Source organism: Acomys russatus, chromosome X (assembly GCF_903995435.1).
Source record: "Acomys russatus chromosome X, mAcoRus1.1, whole genome shotgun sequence".
Classification (NCBI taxonomy): Eukaryota; Metazoa; Chordata; class Mammalia; order Rodentia; family Muridae; genus Acomys; species Acomys russatus.
In genome coordinates this window covers 19361598-19378213 of record NC_067169.1, presented here as the reverse complement: position 1 = coordinate 19378213, position 16616 = coordinate 19361598, and the positions used below count along the sequence as shown (strand labels likewise).

General features: G+C 39.9%; 1 protein-coding gene across 1 annotated transcript in view; it reads right to left on the bottom strand.

Annotated features, from left to right (window-relative positions):
- Positions 1-16616, bottom strand: part of Ccnb3 (cyclin B3) — a 49359-nt gene that overhangs the window by 3785 nt on the left and 28958 nt on the right. The window contains exons 2-7 of the mRNA XM_051141133.1: positions 15234-15549; positions 12646-15132; positions 10935-11048; positions 7075-7167; positions 5329-5466; positions 623-778 (exon numbers count right to left, since the gene is read on the bottom strand). Of these exons, the coding sequence (XP_050997090.1) occupies positions 623-778; positions 5329-5466; positions 7075-7167; positions 10935-11048; positions 12646-15132; positions 15234-15549 (3304 nt within the window). The remainder of the gene's footprint in view (positions 1-622; positions 779-5328; positions 5467-7074; positions 7168-10934; positions 11049-12645; positions 15133-15233; positions 15550-16616) is intronic.

The following is a 16616-nucleotide window of genomic DNA, read 5'->3' as shown; positions in this document are numbered from 1 at the left end:
ATCTCATCCCTAGTCCACATGACTTTCTGTTTCAACCATGTACTTCTGCTCCCACGACCCATTTTGCAGACTCCTGCCTACAAAAGTGCAGACACTCTCGAATATTATGATACTGGAATGGGGATTTGCTATCTTTAAGGCTCCTAACTTATCAAGTGTGTACCCTTTCACTTTCCCTGCTGTTAGTAGTCATCCTTTGGAGGATCAAAGTCTCCCAACTGTGACTATGCATATAGTCCTACTGTAGGAGATGATCCCAAACATTCCCTTCCTTCTTATGTTTGAAAAAAAATTAACTTATAACACACATCAAACAATTTCAGGATAAAACGAATAATTATAAGGTGATCTTCCTCCACAACCAATATTCAACTAAGGAAAAGAATATTGCCAACATTCCCCCCAAACATATGCATCTTGTCCTGCTCAAAGAATATTTTTACCTCATCCCCTACTTTGCCCTAACCCTAAAACCTTGTAGGCACACCAGAGGAATCTATTACTTGCTCCACCCCAAGTGTCTGATGAACAACCTTTCGCCAAGAAGTCTGTCAGCCACTTTGGATATAGAAAAGATCAGTCCACAGGTCAAAATAACTAAGCTGTGTCTCCCCCCTGTTACCGAAGCATATCTCCGTAGAAAATTATATGCAGTAGGAATATTGATGTCAAAGTCCAGGGTTTTCAGGATCTTGATTTCCAAGGAAACCATATCCCGCTGCTTATAAACATCTTCACAAATGAAAAAGAACTCTTTCAGGGAAGGTGGATAGGATTCCTGTGGATGGAAAGGAGACACAATCATGTTTATAGACATCCTTTTAGCCTATAATTAGGATAGAATTAGGAAGAAGGGGATAGAAGTGAAGGATAAGTAGGAGTCAACACTATTTCCAGACATAGACTTTCAGGGCAGATCTGAGAGTCAGTTTTAGTTATTTTGAATGGCTGAATGTGACTTGAAATCTTCCTCCCTTAGTCTAGCTTTCATAGTTCCAAGAGGTATTACGCAAGCTGCCAAAAGAGGGAAGCAATCAATAGTCCTACCCAACCAGAGCATCTATGAACCACAACAATGACCAGCACAGCAAAATATCTCTAAAGTGCAATAGTGACACTTCTACACTTCCACCCCGGTTAATATATCTACAGTAAAACTCCTGCACATCAGGTTCAGGGAATATTGTAAGAGGAGAGATGGAAAGATGTGTAAGAGACAGAGGACCTGGAAACTGCTGTGAGGTGTGTCTTCTAAATGAAAGGAAAGTCTATATCCATGAAATCGTAACAATATGGCCACTTAAATTGAACCTGAACAACGGCAATACCAACAGACATGCTAATGTGAAAAGAGGAAATCTCACAGGCCCTGCTTCTACACAAAGAACCACAGGCAATTAATAACTGCTGAGAGAGGGAGAATTAGTCTTCCTCAGAGACGGTCCCCTTATTTGGTTATCCTATACCTAGAGGTCATCCCTGAAAGCATGTACATACAAGCAACATTAAATGGACTTAGCAGGTTGTATTTTTATATTTATGTGTGTATATAAACAATAGTAATCAAAAGGCAATTAATTTGAAATGAAGTAAGAGGTTTTGAGGATGGAGGAAAAAAGGAACTGTGTAAATAATGTAATTACATTTGAATTAAATATTTATAATTTGGGGTTAGACCCCACCCAGCCTTTCTCTAGCCTGCCTATGGACACTTGATTTTTGACAAAGAAGCCAAAACCATATAATGGGGAAAAAGCATCTTCAAGAAATGTTGTTGGTCTAACTAGCTAAATGTCAGCATGTAGAAGAATACAAATAGATCAATATTTATCACCCTGCACAAAACTCAAGTCCAAGTGGAGCAAATACCTCCACATTAAAACAGATACACTAAATCTATTAGAAGAGAAAGTGGGGATCAGCCTTGAACTCATTGGCACAGGAGACAACTTCCTAAACAGAACACAAATAGCTCAGGTTCTAAGATCAACAATAAATAAATGGGACCTCATGAAACTGAAAAGCTTCTGCAAGGCAAAAGATACTGTCAATAAACAAAACAACAGTCTACAGACTGGGAAATGCTCAACATCCTTAGTCATCAGGGAAATACAAACTAAAATGACTCTGAGATTCCATGTTACACCCATCAGAATGGCTAAGATTAAAACCTCAAGTGACAGCACATGCTGGTGAGGATGTGGAGAAAGGGGAGCACTCCTTCACTGCTGGTGGGAGTGTAAACTTGTACAACCACATTGGAAATCAATCTGGCACTTTCTCAGAAAACTGGGAGTAGTGCTACTGTAATACCCAGCCATACCACTCCTGAGCATACACCCAAAAGACTCTCCATTATACCACAAGGACATTTGCTCAACTATGTTCATAGCAGCTTTATTTGTAAAAGCCAGAATCTAGAAACAACCCAGATGGTCCTCATTGGAAGAATGGATAAAGAAACTGTAGTACATTTACGAGTAGAATACTATTAAGCTAATAAGAACAAGAATATCATGAAATTCGCAAGCAAATGGATGGAACTAGAAAAGATCATCGGGAGTGAGGTAACCCAGATGCAGAAGGATACACATGGTATATGCTCACTTATAAATGATTAAGAGCCATAAAGTATGGGATAACCATGCTACAATCCACAGACCCAAAGAAACTAAGTAACAAAGAGGGATCAAGGGAGGATGCTTGACTCACACTAAGAAGAAGAAATAAAATAGGCACCATGGATATTGGAAGTGGAGGGAGAAAGGCCACAGTTTGAGAGAGGAGGGTGGTGAGGGGAAGGAGTGGGGAATCAGGTGTGGCAAGAGCAGGGATGGGGGGTGAGAGGGCTGGGAGAGAGAAGGGAAATTGGTGTTGGGCATCTCTGGGAAAAGCTAGCAGTGGGAGATAATGAGACTGAAGTGGCCACATCCTGTATCCAAGCAGGACTTCCAGTCAGGGGAGGGGTACATCAACCCACCCACAAAACCCTGGACCGAAAATTTGTCCTGCTTACCAGATGTGCAGGGATAAAAGATGGGACAGAGATTGAGGGAATGTCCAACCAATGATTTGCCCAACTTAGACCTACCCCATGGGAGAGAGCCAACCCCTGATACTATTAATGATACTCTGCTATCTTTGCAGACAGGAACCTACTATAACTGTCATCTGAGAGGCTTCATCCAGCAGATAATGGAAAAAGATACAGAGACCCACAGCCAAACATTAGGTGGAACTCAAGGAGTCTTGTGAAAGAGTTAGAGGAAGGATTGAGGGATCTGGAAAGGTCAAGGACACAAGAAGACCTACAGAATAAACTAACCTGGGCCTATGGGGGCTCACAGAGACTGAGCCACCAAGCAAAGGGCATGCATGGACTGGGCCTAGCCTCCCTACACATATGAAGTTGCTTGATCCTCAAGTGGGTCCCTTAACAATTGGAGCAGGGGCTATGTGATTTAGACTCTGGATTCCATTTCCTAGCAGAGCTGCCTTGTATTGCTTCAGTGAAAGAGGAGGCACTTAGTTATGATGTGACTTGATGTACGAGGGTAGGTTGCTATCCAGGGGTGGAGGTGGGGGAAGGAGTATCAGGGAAGTGGGTGGGAGGGTGTGACTGGGCGGAGAGGACGGAGTGGGGCTGTCATTGGGATGTAAAATGAATAAATACATTAATTAATGAAGAAAAAAGAAAAAAATATATTTTAAGTTCTTTCAGGGGCTAGAAAAAATGGCCCAGCAGTTAAAAGTATCTACTGCTAGTGCAGAGGACCTGACTCTGGTCCCTAGTATCCACATCAATTGGCTCACAGCTGCCTGCAATTCAGCTCCAGAGACATATGACACTATTGATTTCATGGATATTTGTACTCACATGTGCAGACTCCCACACAGACATATACTCATTATTAGGAGATAAAAGTAAAGCATTTTTAAAAAGTCTTCTAGCATTTCTAAATCCCATAAGGGGAAGATATCCTTCCTCCCTAGGCCTTAGTAGACCCTTTCTTTACTGAACACAAAAGGAGTTCTTCTGGTTCCAAAGCTCGCTAAAAGTACCCCATCCTCCTCTTCGCTTTTCTTCTTACTCTACCTAGGCCCAGCCTTTAAAGCTGAGTGTAGTTGTACTAATGATAAGTACAAAACAGTACCTGAGCAGGGAAGGAATGAGATAGGTAGCTACAGAGAAAGTAGAGAAAAAGTAGATAGAAAGGGAAAGGTAGAAGAGGGAACACACACACACACACACACACACACACACACACACACACACACACGAGCCAGCAGACACACAAAAAGAAAAAAGACAGGGTTTCCCTGTGTAGCCCTGGCTGTGCAGGACTTGCTATGTAGACCAGGCTGGCCTTGAACTCACAGAAATCTACCTGCCTCTGCTTCCCGAGTGCTGGGATTAAAGGTGTGAGCCACCACTGACTGGTTGGTTTTGAACCCTTTAATAGAAATTGCTACCTCCAATTTTTCTTAAGTAGTAAAATTCTTCTCTTAAGCCCTAGTTTGATACATAATTGAAGGGAAACTTGAAGAGTTGAACGAGATCATTAAGTACCTAAATAAAGGAAAGAATTAGAGAGGTTAGCTAGACTGATTTTGGTCACGAAGAAAAGACCAGTAGTCTTTATACTACTACTTCAAAAATAACTATTTCACCTAGACTATTTTAGACTTACTCTAATCTGTACCAAACCATTTTCTATTGTCTCCAGCACTCTACAGGTACAGACAGGATGTAGTCGGTAGAACAAGAAAAACTTGGGGAGAGGGCAAGAAATCATGAATGAGAAGGAAGTTTTTTTTTTTTTTTTTTTTTTTTTTTTTTTTTTTTTTAACAGAACAACCTATCAAATTAGGCAGCTTTGCCTATAACATATCTTCAAAGACTAAACAAGTGAACCTTTCTGATGCTATGACAAATATATCACAAGTGCCAACCAAAGACTGTCCAAATTTAAAGAAATAGACCAAAAAACTGGTAAGAAAGATCTCTCTCTGGAGGTAAAGGCAGGTGGATCACTATGAGTTCGAGGACAGCCTACAACAGCCAAGACTACACAGAGAGACCCTGTCTTGGAAAACCAAAAAAAGAAGAAAAAAAAAAGAAAGATCTGTCTCCATCTCTGTCTCTGTCTCTCTGTGTCTCTCCTTGTCTGTGTCTCTCTCTCTCTGTCTCTCTTTGTGCAGATATAGATAAATTTATAGAGATGCATATACAGAGTTTTTCTTGTGTATAAAAAACATATGCATATCCATTCTGTTTAAGATGGATATTTGATAAGTTCTCCTCAGACCCTGAGGATTCAGACTCACCTCTAATTTGGCTGCAATCATGTAGGCAGTGGAACCAAGGAGTTGTAGGTGCTTCTTCTTGCATTGTGCCTTCATTAGGTAGAGATCCACTATCTTCACTGCCAAATACAGGGTCTCATGACTCATCTGAAAGCACATCTGAAGGAACACATAAGACAGGGATCTGAATATTTTCCAAACAAATAGCCATCTCCAGAGAAATCTAGGAACCTTGACTGCCTGGAACATCAAGAATAGCCCTAGACAGTTTGTACTCTGCAGGGAATGTGGAAACTGCTTCAGAAAGGTACCGACACATACCACTGTGTAACCCCTTTAAGGACTGTGCAATGACCTGTAATTATCCTTTGGACACATACTCAACCTTACAAGCTAGAAAGAAAAGTTCTGCCTTCCCTGTGAGTGCCTTGAGTCCACATATCCTCTCTCTCCTTAATATCTAATACTCAGATATTCCTGCTTTCTTTCTTTATTGGTAACTTGTACTTTCCACAGAGACAGTGTGTCTTTAGTTCTAAAACACGGAGAGAGGGCTAACAGGTCCATTTTCTTTTGGAGAAGTTCTAGTAAATAATTATTTTTCTTTTCTAATTTCTAGAGGCAACTCACTTTTTTTTTTAGTCTGTTGCCCTTTTCATCTCCAAACTGTCTCCCTGTTCCACATTTAAGAACACCTGTGAACACATTAGGCTCACTCAAATAGGCTGAGATCACTGGCCTATCTTAAATTCAGCTGATTAGCAACTTTAACATTTCACAGGTACTGGGAATTCTGACATGGGCATTTTATTTTGCTTTCTAAAGTATCAAGATGAATATCTTAAGACAGGGATGGGAATGCAAATCTCATGGCTACAATCTCAAGTAGCAAATGGAAACCAGCTAGCGACTAAACAAATAAATAAATGATGCTAGGGATGGGAAACAGTATCTAAGGATAATGCCTCTGTGAAAAAATAGCACAGCCAATATTTATATTGCTTCCTTCTAGTACACATAGCCACCTATTCCTGCATGCTGGTATTAAATGTAGCATATAGATACGTGGATAATAAACCTGCATGTTTTCATGTATATGTGTGAGTGCACGTGTAGGGCATGTATGTGTGTGCGCATGCATGTAAGAGGCCAGAGGTCAATCTCAAGTGTTGTCCTCAGATGTCATCTACTTCAGTTTTTGAGACAGTCTCTGCTAGGCCAGGCAGCCAGCGAGCTCCAGAGAGCTGTCCTTCCTCACCTCTCCAGCGCTGGGATTACAGACACATGTGCATGCTCAGGATCCACTCAGGTCCTTAAGCAGCATAGAGCCTTCTATCCTAGTAAATGGGGCACAGAAGACAATGGAACCAAGTCCTTTCATGCTACATTCGCGCTGGCTACAACTTACAGTTCCATAAGACCTGGTGTGAAGCCATTTGTAGACAATTTGCTACTGAGAGAGTTAGCCTTTTCAATAGACTGAAGAAAGCAATCAGCTCTGCTACTTATTAAACTCTCTCAGAAGCAAGATTGCAGAGAGGCTAGAAGCTTCCAGGACTAGGCCTAGGTTAGCAGAAGGGGGCAGTTAGCCTCCCAGACAACAACTGAGCCAGAAGAACAAAATTACTTTTATATATCTAAATAATAAATTCCCAGAATTCAGGAACTATAGTTCTTCATCTCTGTAGATTCAGTATATTTTTGGCATTCTGATTTGAACTGCAAGAAAGAACAACAGCTTCTTGAGGTAACAATTGCCAGGCATACCTGTACCTCCACCAACCAGTCCACAAGAATAGCCCTCAAGTCAATGGAGAGTTCAGCCTGGCGGTCCATGTATTTCTCGAGTATGAACTTTTCCTGGCATAAATGAAAAAGAAATGTCAATGAACTATTCTTGTACTTCAAAATTTTGACAATTAACTTCTTTTTCATATTTCCAGCTCACAATTTTCAACTGGTATGAGATATGAGCATATCAGAGTATCCTTTTCTGAACAAGTTCCAGCTATCTTTGATGAATGGACATATAAGATATTTAAGTGTCAGAAGAGATATTGGGGAACCCACCTATGGCTGTCAATAAATACTAGAAGAGTTGCAATAGTTCTTTACAATTCAGTCTAAAACACAGTATCATGCTGTGCAGACCAATGCTTTTTCAGCTTTGATGTACATATATGTAATACACAAATGTCTTGTAAATCCTCATATTTTGATTTAGAAAACTAAGCTTAGTTTTTATATTTATGTTAAGATTTAAGAGACCCACCAGAGCCAGTCTACCCACCTGCCTGACCTCTCAGCCACCCCACTGACCACTCTGTGGACCATGTGGGAACCTGTGAGCTCAAACTCAGGCATGGACCCCAGAGCTAGTCTATGATCCACCCTACCCACTATGCTATACAGGGATCTCAGGGTTAGTACGAGTACAACCCCAAGTACAGACCTTCAGCTCAGCCTTATACCCCACCCACCTCCACCTGAGGATGGTATAGCATTCTATTCCCTACCTCCAGGGAACACCTTCCACTCTCACTGAGATCCTAGGCCCTGCTATCCAAGGACTACCTGTAGAACTGGGTGAGTGGGCTGTCATAGACTTCAGATGGTTTACTACTGGCTTCAGAAGTTGCCCCTATTCCTAGCTGAAATGGGACTACTCATGACACTCCATTTGAACACTAGCAGAGTTGCTTCAGTACTGAGCTCCAAATACCAGCCAGCTGGACCGCAGCTTGATAAGTTGGAATAGCAGCAAATAAAGATCCAAACACCCACTCAACCAAAGTGAGAGCACATATCTATACCAAGAAAAACTAGATGCCTATGTCACATCACACAGACACACACACCACACTGGAGTCAATGAATATGAAAAAATAATAACCTTAAAGCTTCAACCCTACTGGCTAGTTTTCCTAATTCTGGGAGATGCTGTACTTGTTACCAAGGAGGAATTAATCATGAGTCTTACCCAGCTGTGAGTCCTGAAAGCTATAGCAACAACTAGTCTGACAAGATAGTTCCCCTGGTACAATAGTGGAGTGAATGTTACAGAAGGAACCAAACACGTTCTGACGGGATTGAAGGCCACTCCACAAGATGGAAGCCATACCTGGCACCATAACTGGGGCCAAAAACCAGGGCCTAGACAGACCCAAGGGGAAATCTAATTGCTATTCTGCTAAAAGAACATAGTATTAAAATCAACTAATGATTTAATGCCATATCCATAGGTTAAATTCATTTCTCAACCCACATCAGAGAAGTTTTTTCTTTTAGTAGAAGTCTATTAACTGAGACTCACAGCTGGTCAATGTGATGAAAATAAGACACCAATGCTCAGCCCCAAATGGCTCAGGGATGCTTGTGGAAGAAGTAAAAAGACTAAGAGTCATGAATGATGGTTGATTGCATTGAAACAATGTTTTCTGGGAATGGGACATATGAATTCACAGTGGTTATGATAAAACCATGACCAACACAAGCTCTACCCAGATAAAAACCCCAGCATGGAGGGAAGAAGTGGGCATAAAAATCCCACCTCTAGATGACGAGCCATTGGCAATTTATAGCTTCTGGGAGAGGCAAAGTAAATTTTCTTTACGAATGTATACACATGCTCTGGGGGTGGCCCCATACCCAAGAAATAATATTATGGCCACACATAAGAGACACAAAGTTGAATGCATATGGATGTAGGGATGGATATAGGAGGACATGGGAATGAGTATGAATATGATCAAAATACATTGCTTGAAATCCTCAAGGTATTAATAAAACATAATACAATTTAAAAAATATTTCAGAGAAAGAAAAAGACACACGGAGTTGGATGGACAAAGAAGAAGGGAGGCTCTGGGAGTAGATGAGGGAGGAAAAACCATAATCAGAATATATCAAATCACATATGGTTCATGTGATGAGGTACCACATGATGCCAAACATGCATGGCAGACAGGAAGCATAGGGACCAAAGGAGCTAAATGGTCCCAAAAATATCCTCCATAAGCATTCCTCTGATGATTGAATCTCCTCTTACAAACCTGCCTCCTAAAGGTTACGCTACTTCCTGGTATCACCTCAAGCTAGGGACCAAGCCTTTGTGGAATATTCTAGAACAAAATGATAGCATGGGAAATCTAAAACTTGTTATCAAATGGCTAAAAATATGGGTATCCCAGATCCTGCATCTATGGTTGACAATAAGAAATTGGTACATTATTGTATAACTGAGCCCTTTATCTAAGGGATCTGATGTGAACTTTGAGTGTTCAGTGTCAAAATTGAATCAAAGTGTTCAATAAATGGGAGGGTACAAGGGATGGGATAAACATTGAGATGTAACAAGAATAAATTAATAAAAAAAGAGTAAAAAAAAAAACAACAAAGTGTTCAATAGTCAATTGTGTTAGAGAAATAAGCAATTGTTAGAGACAATGTACAAAATGTTGTATTACCTTTGGATGAAAAAAGCAACTCTAATCCCTAAAAAATAAAATATTACAATGTACTTTATCTTTAAAATAGTACATTGTACGAAAAAAATCTATTTTCAAAAAATAAAAATAAAAACTAGAAAACAAGAAAAACATTTTCAGATTTCATCTGATACTGCTATAAGTTAAGACTTAAAAACAAAACAAACCAAAACAGAGATGTCTCCTGGTTTCTCTAAGGCACAGATGGGCCTGATTTTAATATTTCAACTTAATTTTGTACTTTATGATAGGTAAGAAGCAATATACATTCAGTAGAAATATAATTACTGGTTTTGATCTTTTTCAGGACTAAAATATGTGTTATAATTATAATTCTCTCTCTCAATGCTGGGGGGTTTCAGCAATCTACATTTGACAGTGAAGTTGTGGCTGAGACTGGATAATTCAATTTTATCTAGAGTTTATCCTCTTCATACATCAAGAATTATCTGTACGCTAGAAAAGGCATAGGCTGCAAAGTCAGGCAATCAATTCTCTCTAGAAAAAGTGTGAGATATTCCTTTACCATCATATAAAGTCTGCTAAAACCTATTTGGTAGATGATCTTGTTCTTACTTGTTTCAGCGAAAAGAGAAGAAAAATTGGAACTAGTGAATATTTAAACCAAATCTTTTATTTTCAAAAGCAAAGATTACTGCACAAAATTGGACAGTTGAAACAATGGGTGTGATTGTTCCACACCACCTCAGAAACATAGGAAAACAAGGAAAAAGCACTCTAACAGAAGTTAGTCAGAGACAAGCTCATTATGACTTTTATGCCTTAGACTGTCTGATCAGCAGCTAGATGTTACAAAGTCATGGTCTTCTTCATGGTAATCAAATTTTTGTTTCTATTTCAGTTCCTCCATGCAATATGTATGACTCAGGGTAGGTTCCCCTACAATGTAAAAGGGAAATTATAATCTCTCCCATCAAGACATTTTTAGAATAATTAAGATAATCTCTACAAATCCTTTAACATAATGGTCAACTCACAATAAGCTACCAGCAGATGTTATTCTCTGCTGCTGTTATTTCAACATCCTTAGAAGTCCTTCAATTTATATGTAGAACAACAGAATGATAAGGAAATAAGACTTTGAAATCACTGTCCACTTCCAGCAACCTACATACCCACCTCTCTCTTCTTCAAGTAACTGAAGATTTCCTTGTCATATACAGAGTTGAGAGATGGATTATTGTCTTCATTTTCAATAATTTCCAGTGTGTCGCTGTCATCCAGTATAATTACCTGTTTAGAAATCGTCAGAACAACTTCAGGAAAGGACAAGTTAAGAGAAAGCTTAGCTCAGAAAGAAAGGAAGGAAGGAAGGAAGGAAGGAAGGAAGGAAGGAAGGAAAAGAGCAGAAAAGAAAGCTTTGCTTAATCATATTCATTTCATTTCACTGTCTTCAACTATGATTCCACAATTTTCAAGTATTCTGGACTATCACAGTTCACTTGTTGGCCCTGCAAGCCACAAACTGTTTGGCAATCAATATTTGACTAGTACGTGTATGTTCTGCCCCAGGAACAAGGGATCCTTTATACAACTAACTCCAAGCCTCTCTTCTTATATGTATGTTTATTTTACCTGAATGCCATGTATGTGCACCATGTACACATAGTACCTGTGGAAGCCAGAAGGAATTAGATTACCTGGAACTGGCATGACAGTTGTAAGAAGTCATGTAAGTGCTGGGAACTGAGTCTGAGTCCTCTGCAAACACAGTAAGTACTCTTAACTACTAAACCATCTCTCCAGCCCCAATTCAAGCCTCTCTCATAACATTTTTTAAAAATTTAATCTATGTCTCTTGCCTTCTAACATCCCATGCTATACTCCAGTAAATTTGATCTGCCCTGATTCATCTTAGTAGCTTTTCCTGCATCTAAACCTTTATCTAGGTTGTTTTACTTCTAAATAGGGAATATTTCTCCTTAAACTTGCTAAATATTTAATTTCATTCTTGTAATTTCTAACTTAAATACTTGCCTCCTTAGAATATGTTCATGGCCTTAATAAGCATAAATACTCTCTGATTGCTAAGCTTCATCACTATAAAACTATACATTAAAGGTCTTCTATAATATCAACTTGACATAAAAGGACAATTTCAAAGAGTCTAGTAATTTTTTCCCATTTCATGGGTAACCTCAGGGTATGAAAGCTGAGAAAGAGGAGATTATGGATGACCTCTTGTTAAATAAAATCAGAAGGTAGCCAAAGAAATATCACCTGTCACTGAGTAGAGGATCATTCTATAGCATAGTATACATTGCTTAAGAACACATCAGAAGAACACTTTGGAGGTACTGGAATGATGGTTCAGTGGCGAACAATACTCACTGCTCTTGCAGAGAACCTGAGTTCAGCTCCCAGCATCGCTTCTGAGCAGCTCACAACTGACTGTAATTCTAGCTCTGGGGGTTTTCAATTCTTATACAGGCACCTGAACTCACATGAATAGACACAGACAGACAGACAGACAGACAGACAGACAGACACACACACACACACACACACACACACACACACACACACACACACACACACATTTTATTAAAATACTTCTTTTTTTGAGACAGGGTTTCTCTGTGTAGCCTTGGCTGTCCTGGACTTGCTTTGTAGACCAGGCTGGCCTTGAACTCACAGAGATCTACCTGCCTCTGCCTCCTTGAGTGCTGGGATTAAAGGTGTGTGGCACCAGGCCCCCTTGGAAGTTAGGGTTGTGAACTTACGGCAGAGCATGTAATTTGTCCTGGTTTCAATATTCAAACCCAAATAAATTTTTCTTAAATTAGATAAAAGCCCCTTATCTAACTGAGGAAAAAAGAGTAATAAATACCTCGGTCTGTGTTTCGCCTGTAGGTGATTGAGAGTTTTTGGAACCAGATTCACAGGGACTGGACTCATGAGGGCTCTTTTCATTTGGAAAGGCAAGGAGTGATTTGGAAAAAGTCTCTTCATCAATAATAACAGTATCCTCCAAAGATGATGGATCTGAAAAGGACAACTGGTCTACAGCAGTGAGTCCCTCACCCAGTGCTAATGCCCCCTTGAAGAGGAGATCTGTGTTGGACTCCTCAGTAGTTAATGTCTTCCTGCTTATATCATCTTCCTCAATGTTGGGGTTCTGATCAAAGGTCAAGGACTCCTTGGAGAGTTCCCATTCCTTTGGGGTATCACCTGTTTTAGTGCTAGGTTCCTCCTGTAAGGCCAAGGGTTCCTTCAGAGTAGTAGATCCCTCAATTCTAGGTTTCTCCACTAATGCCAATACTTCCTTCAAGAGAGTCTCTACATTACTGCTTTGATTCTCTTGTAAGGCTAAAGCCACCTTCTCCACGTTGGGCTTCTTTATTAAGACCAGTAGCTCCTTCAGGACAGTTGCCAGCTGAGTTCTGGGCTTCTCTTGCAAAGCTAAGGGCTCCTTCAGAGTTGCCTCCTCCTTGACGCTGGTCTCTGGCAAGGTCAACAATTGATTGCAGTAAGCATCTATGTCCATGGTGTACTTATTGAGGAAGGCCTCTTTGATAGAATTATCTTGTGTGACCAATGACTTTATAAGGGCAACTATCTGCTCAGTGCTGGCTTTTTTCAGACTGTTTTCAGGTTCCTCAGAGGCCTCCTTCTCTGTGCTGGGATAGTCCTGAAAGTGCAGTGAATGATGACCATGAGACTCATCGATATCACTGCTGTTGCTCTCTTCCAGTATCTTTTTTAACATGAATTCCTGTTCTAGAGCAACAGCTCTCTCTTGGCTTGATTCTTCAGAGGAATAGCTGCCCTTATAAAAGAGCTTTCTTAAAAAGGACTCTTCTTCGGAAACACTGTCCTGTGAGCCAATCATTTTTTTTGAGGAATCATTTTTTCTACTAGTCTTCTCTTGCAAGCCCAAAGATTTCTGGCATTTACGTGCATCTTCATCAGCAGAACTATAAGGAGAAAATAGGTCTTGAGAGAATAATTCCTTGTCATCATTGGAAGTTGCTGATACCTTACTACATGTTCCTTCTTGACTGGTACTCTCCTTTGAGGCAAATATTGCTGGGAAGGATAGCTCAGGTGAAATAGAGCATTGTTCACTCAGTGAAGATGGATTCTGTAGGTACCCAGTGGCAGATGCCTCCCTAAATGGTCCAGGCTTTACAGAGAACAAATTCTTATCTTCATCAATTGTTTCCTGCCTCTCTGACTGTGGTAACCAGGAGAAGCATGTGGAAGTAGCACACTTTCTTTTCAGTGAAGATGTATTGTTTTCTTTCTTAAAGGACGGTGCTTCCTCAGTCAGTGACTCTGCTCCTGAAGTGGCTGTCTGTAATACTAGTGGATTTTTCAAATAGGACCCTGTCCCTTGAGTGGTGGTCTGCTGCATCTCTGACATTAAAGGCTTCTTGGTGGAGGCTGGCTCCCCCACAGTGTACCATTTCTTAAAATCTGAAGATAACTGAAAATCTGACTCTTCCCCAACATCATGCTTTTGTGGGACATGGGGCTTCTTCACCTTGGACGAAACCCTGGGATTGGTGTGCGTCTTTCGTAGTGCATATGGCTTCTGGATAGGGGAATCTTTCCTAGTGGTAGACTTCTTAAAGGACAATGGCTCGCTAGTGGCTGCTTCTTGTGTTGCTGGGTTATTTATAGAATGTCTCCTTTTAGACGAATGCTTCTTGTGAAGGACCTCCTCTGTGCTGTGCTGCTTCTCCAGAACTGGAGCTACCTGAAAAGGTAACACCTCCGCCTCAGTGGTAGGCTTTTGCAGAGCCAAGGAGGTTTCTACAGTGGATGCCTCCATTTCAGTGATGTGCCTGTCTGGCAATACAGATTGCCCCTGGAAATGGGAATCTTTCTTGGTGGTAGACATTTTAAGGGATGATGATTCATTTGCATGAGTGACTGGCTGATCTCTTGGTGACCTAAAATTAGTGCCCTTTCCCTGAGTGTCATGATTCTTTTTAGAAGAGGGTTCCTTCTTTGTATGGGTCACTTCATTGGTGCTATGTTTCCCTTCTTTGTTCTTTGATTTCACTTGTAACACCTGTGTCTTCTTAGAGGTGCTTGCCTCCTCTTGAGTCTTATATATTTTTTGCTGTGATAATGGCTCCTGTAACAAAGACTTCATTTTAGTGGTAGGATTCTTTTTCATGAGAAGCGGCATTTTAATTAGTGACTTCTCTCTAGTACTCACCACGTTTAATGCTGATGGCTTATTCCCAAAAAAACTCTTGTCCCGAAGATTATACTTGTCCCTTTGAACAGCCTGTTTCTTCTTTTCATATAATGAACTTGAGGTGAGAGTCACCTTCCCGATGACAGACTCCTTTAAATCAGGCATCTGTAGACAGAAACAATTAACATAATTTAGCCTTTCATAAACAATAGCTTCTGGTGAAGCTCCATCCCTGCAAATAGGTACCTCTTATTCCCTAAAAATGCTACCTCAATGACAGCTGCCTCTTCAGACTCCTCCTTCCCTTCAGAAGCCATGAGCTCTGTTTCAAACTCATTGTCATCATCAGTCTTCCCCAGCAATGTTAGTGGCTTCTCCATTAGAAATGTCTCCTGGTGACATTCATAACTCTTTAATGTCTTTTGCTTAAGGCATGCCTCTTCAGTTGCAGGTTCCTCATTCAAAAGTGTCTTTTGAATGGCAGATGTTTCCTCAATAGTTACCGTCTCAGACTTGTTGGGTACAGCCAGAACAAACTGTTTCTCCACGTTTGACAGTGAAGTGACATTTCTCAACTTATAACTGCAAATGAAACAAAGTCCGGGTAAGAATGATGTAAGTCCTAGTCCTTACCCACCATTTCCTTCTGTTGCTACGTTAAGTCAAATGGAAGGAAAGAGCTTCATCCCCAAGACAGTGCAAAGGGCTAAAAAAAAAAAAAAAAAAAAAAAAAAGTAAAACATACCAAATCAAGTTAGTAATACACAGTAGAGTTTCTATATCTACATTCTTACACTTTTTTTTTACTTTTCCTATAAAATCCATGTTATACTTTCTCGCATATGGTTTATTGCCATTATTTATATACAAAGTACCTATTATAATACTTATTTGGATGAGTTACCTGCATATGTATTGTTCTCCCATTAGAAGCAGTGATTTACCTTTGTCTATAAGCACCATGGCTCAGATAGAATACAGGTTGAAAATATTGTTTGAAGGCTAATGAGAAGTGAAGGTTGGTAATTAATATTGGTGGTATCTAACAACATTCTCTGTACCAAGGAGTATTCAGAGAATGTTTTCTCAAAGAAGAGAAAGATCAAAATAGAAATGTATCGCATATGTCAGATCTAAAGCTTTGTTTTTAAATAGGATTTCATGATTAATGAGGTTAATTTAGTATAATCGAATCATTTGAAGAATAAAAGTCAAAATCAAAACTAAAGGAAAATAAAACCACTATCCTGAGCACGAGGTATAAATGTCTCCAAAGACTACATATCATATGAGTCAGTTCTCATGAAATCTATTGGATGCTAGGGCATAGGGCAACAGCTCTCAACCTATGAGTCCTGATTCCTTTGGGAATCAAATTATCTTTTTACAGGGGTTTCCTAAGACCATCAAAAAACATATATTATGAATCATAACAGTAGCAAAATTACAGTTACAAAGAAGCAATGAAAATAATTTTGTAGTTGGGTTATCACAACATGAGGACCTGTATTAAAGGGTTGCAGCATTAGGAGGGTTGAGAACCACTGCTGTAGGAAGAATTGGAAAGTAAACTCCTAGGTATAGTTTGTTTTGAAGGTGTTGACAGTTTTAAAAGTTACACTGGGCAAAACGATGCTGAGATTCCATCT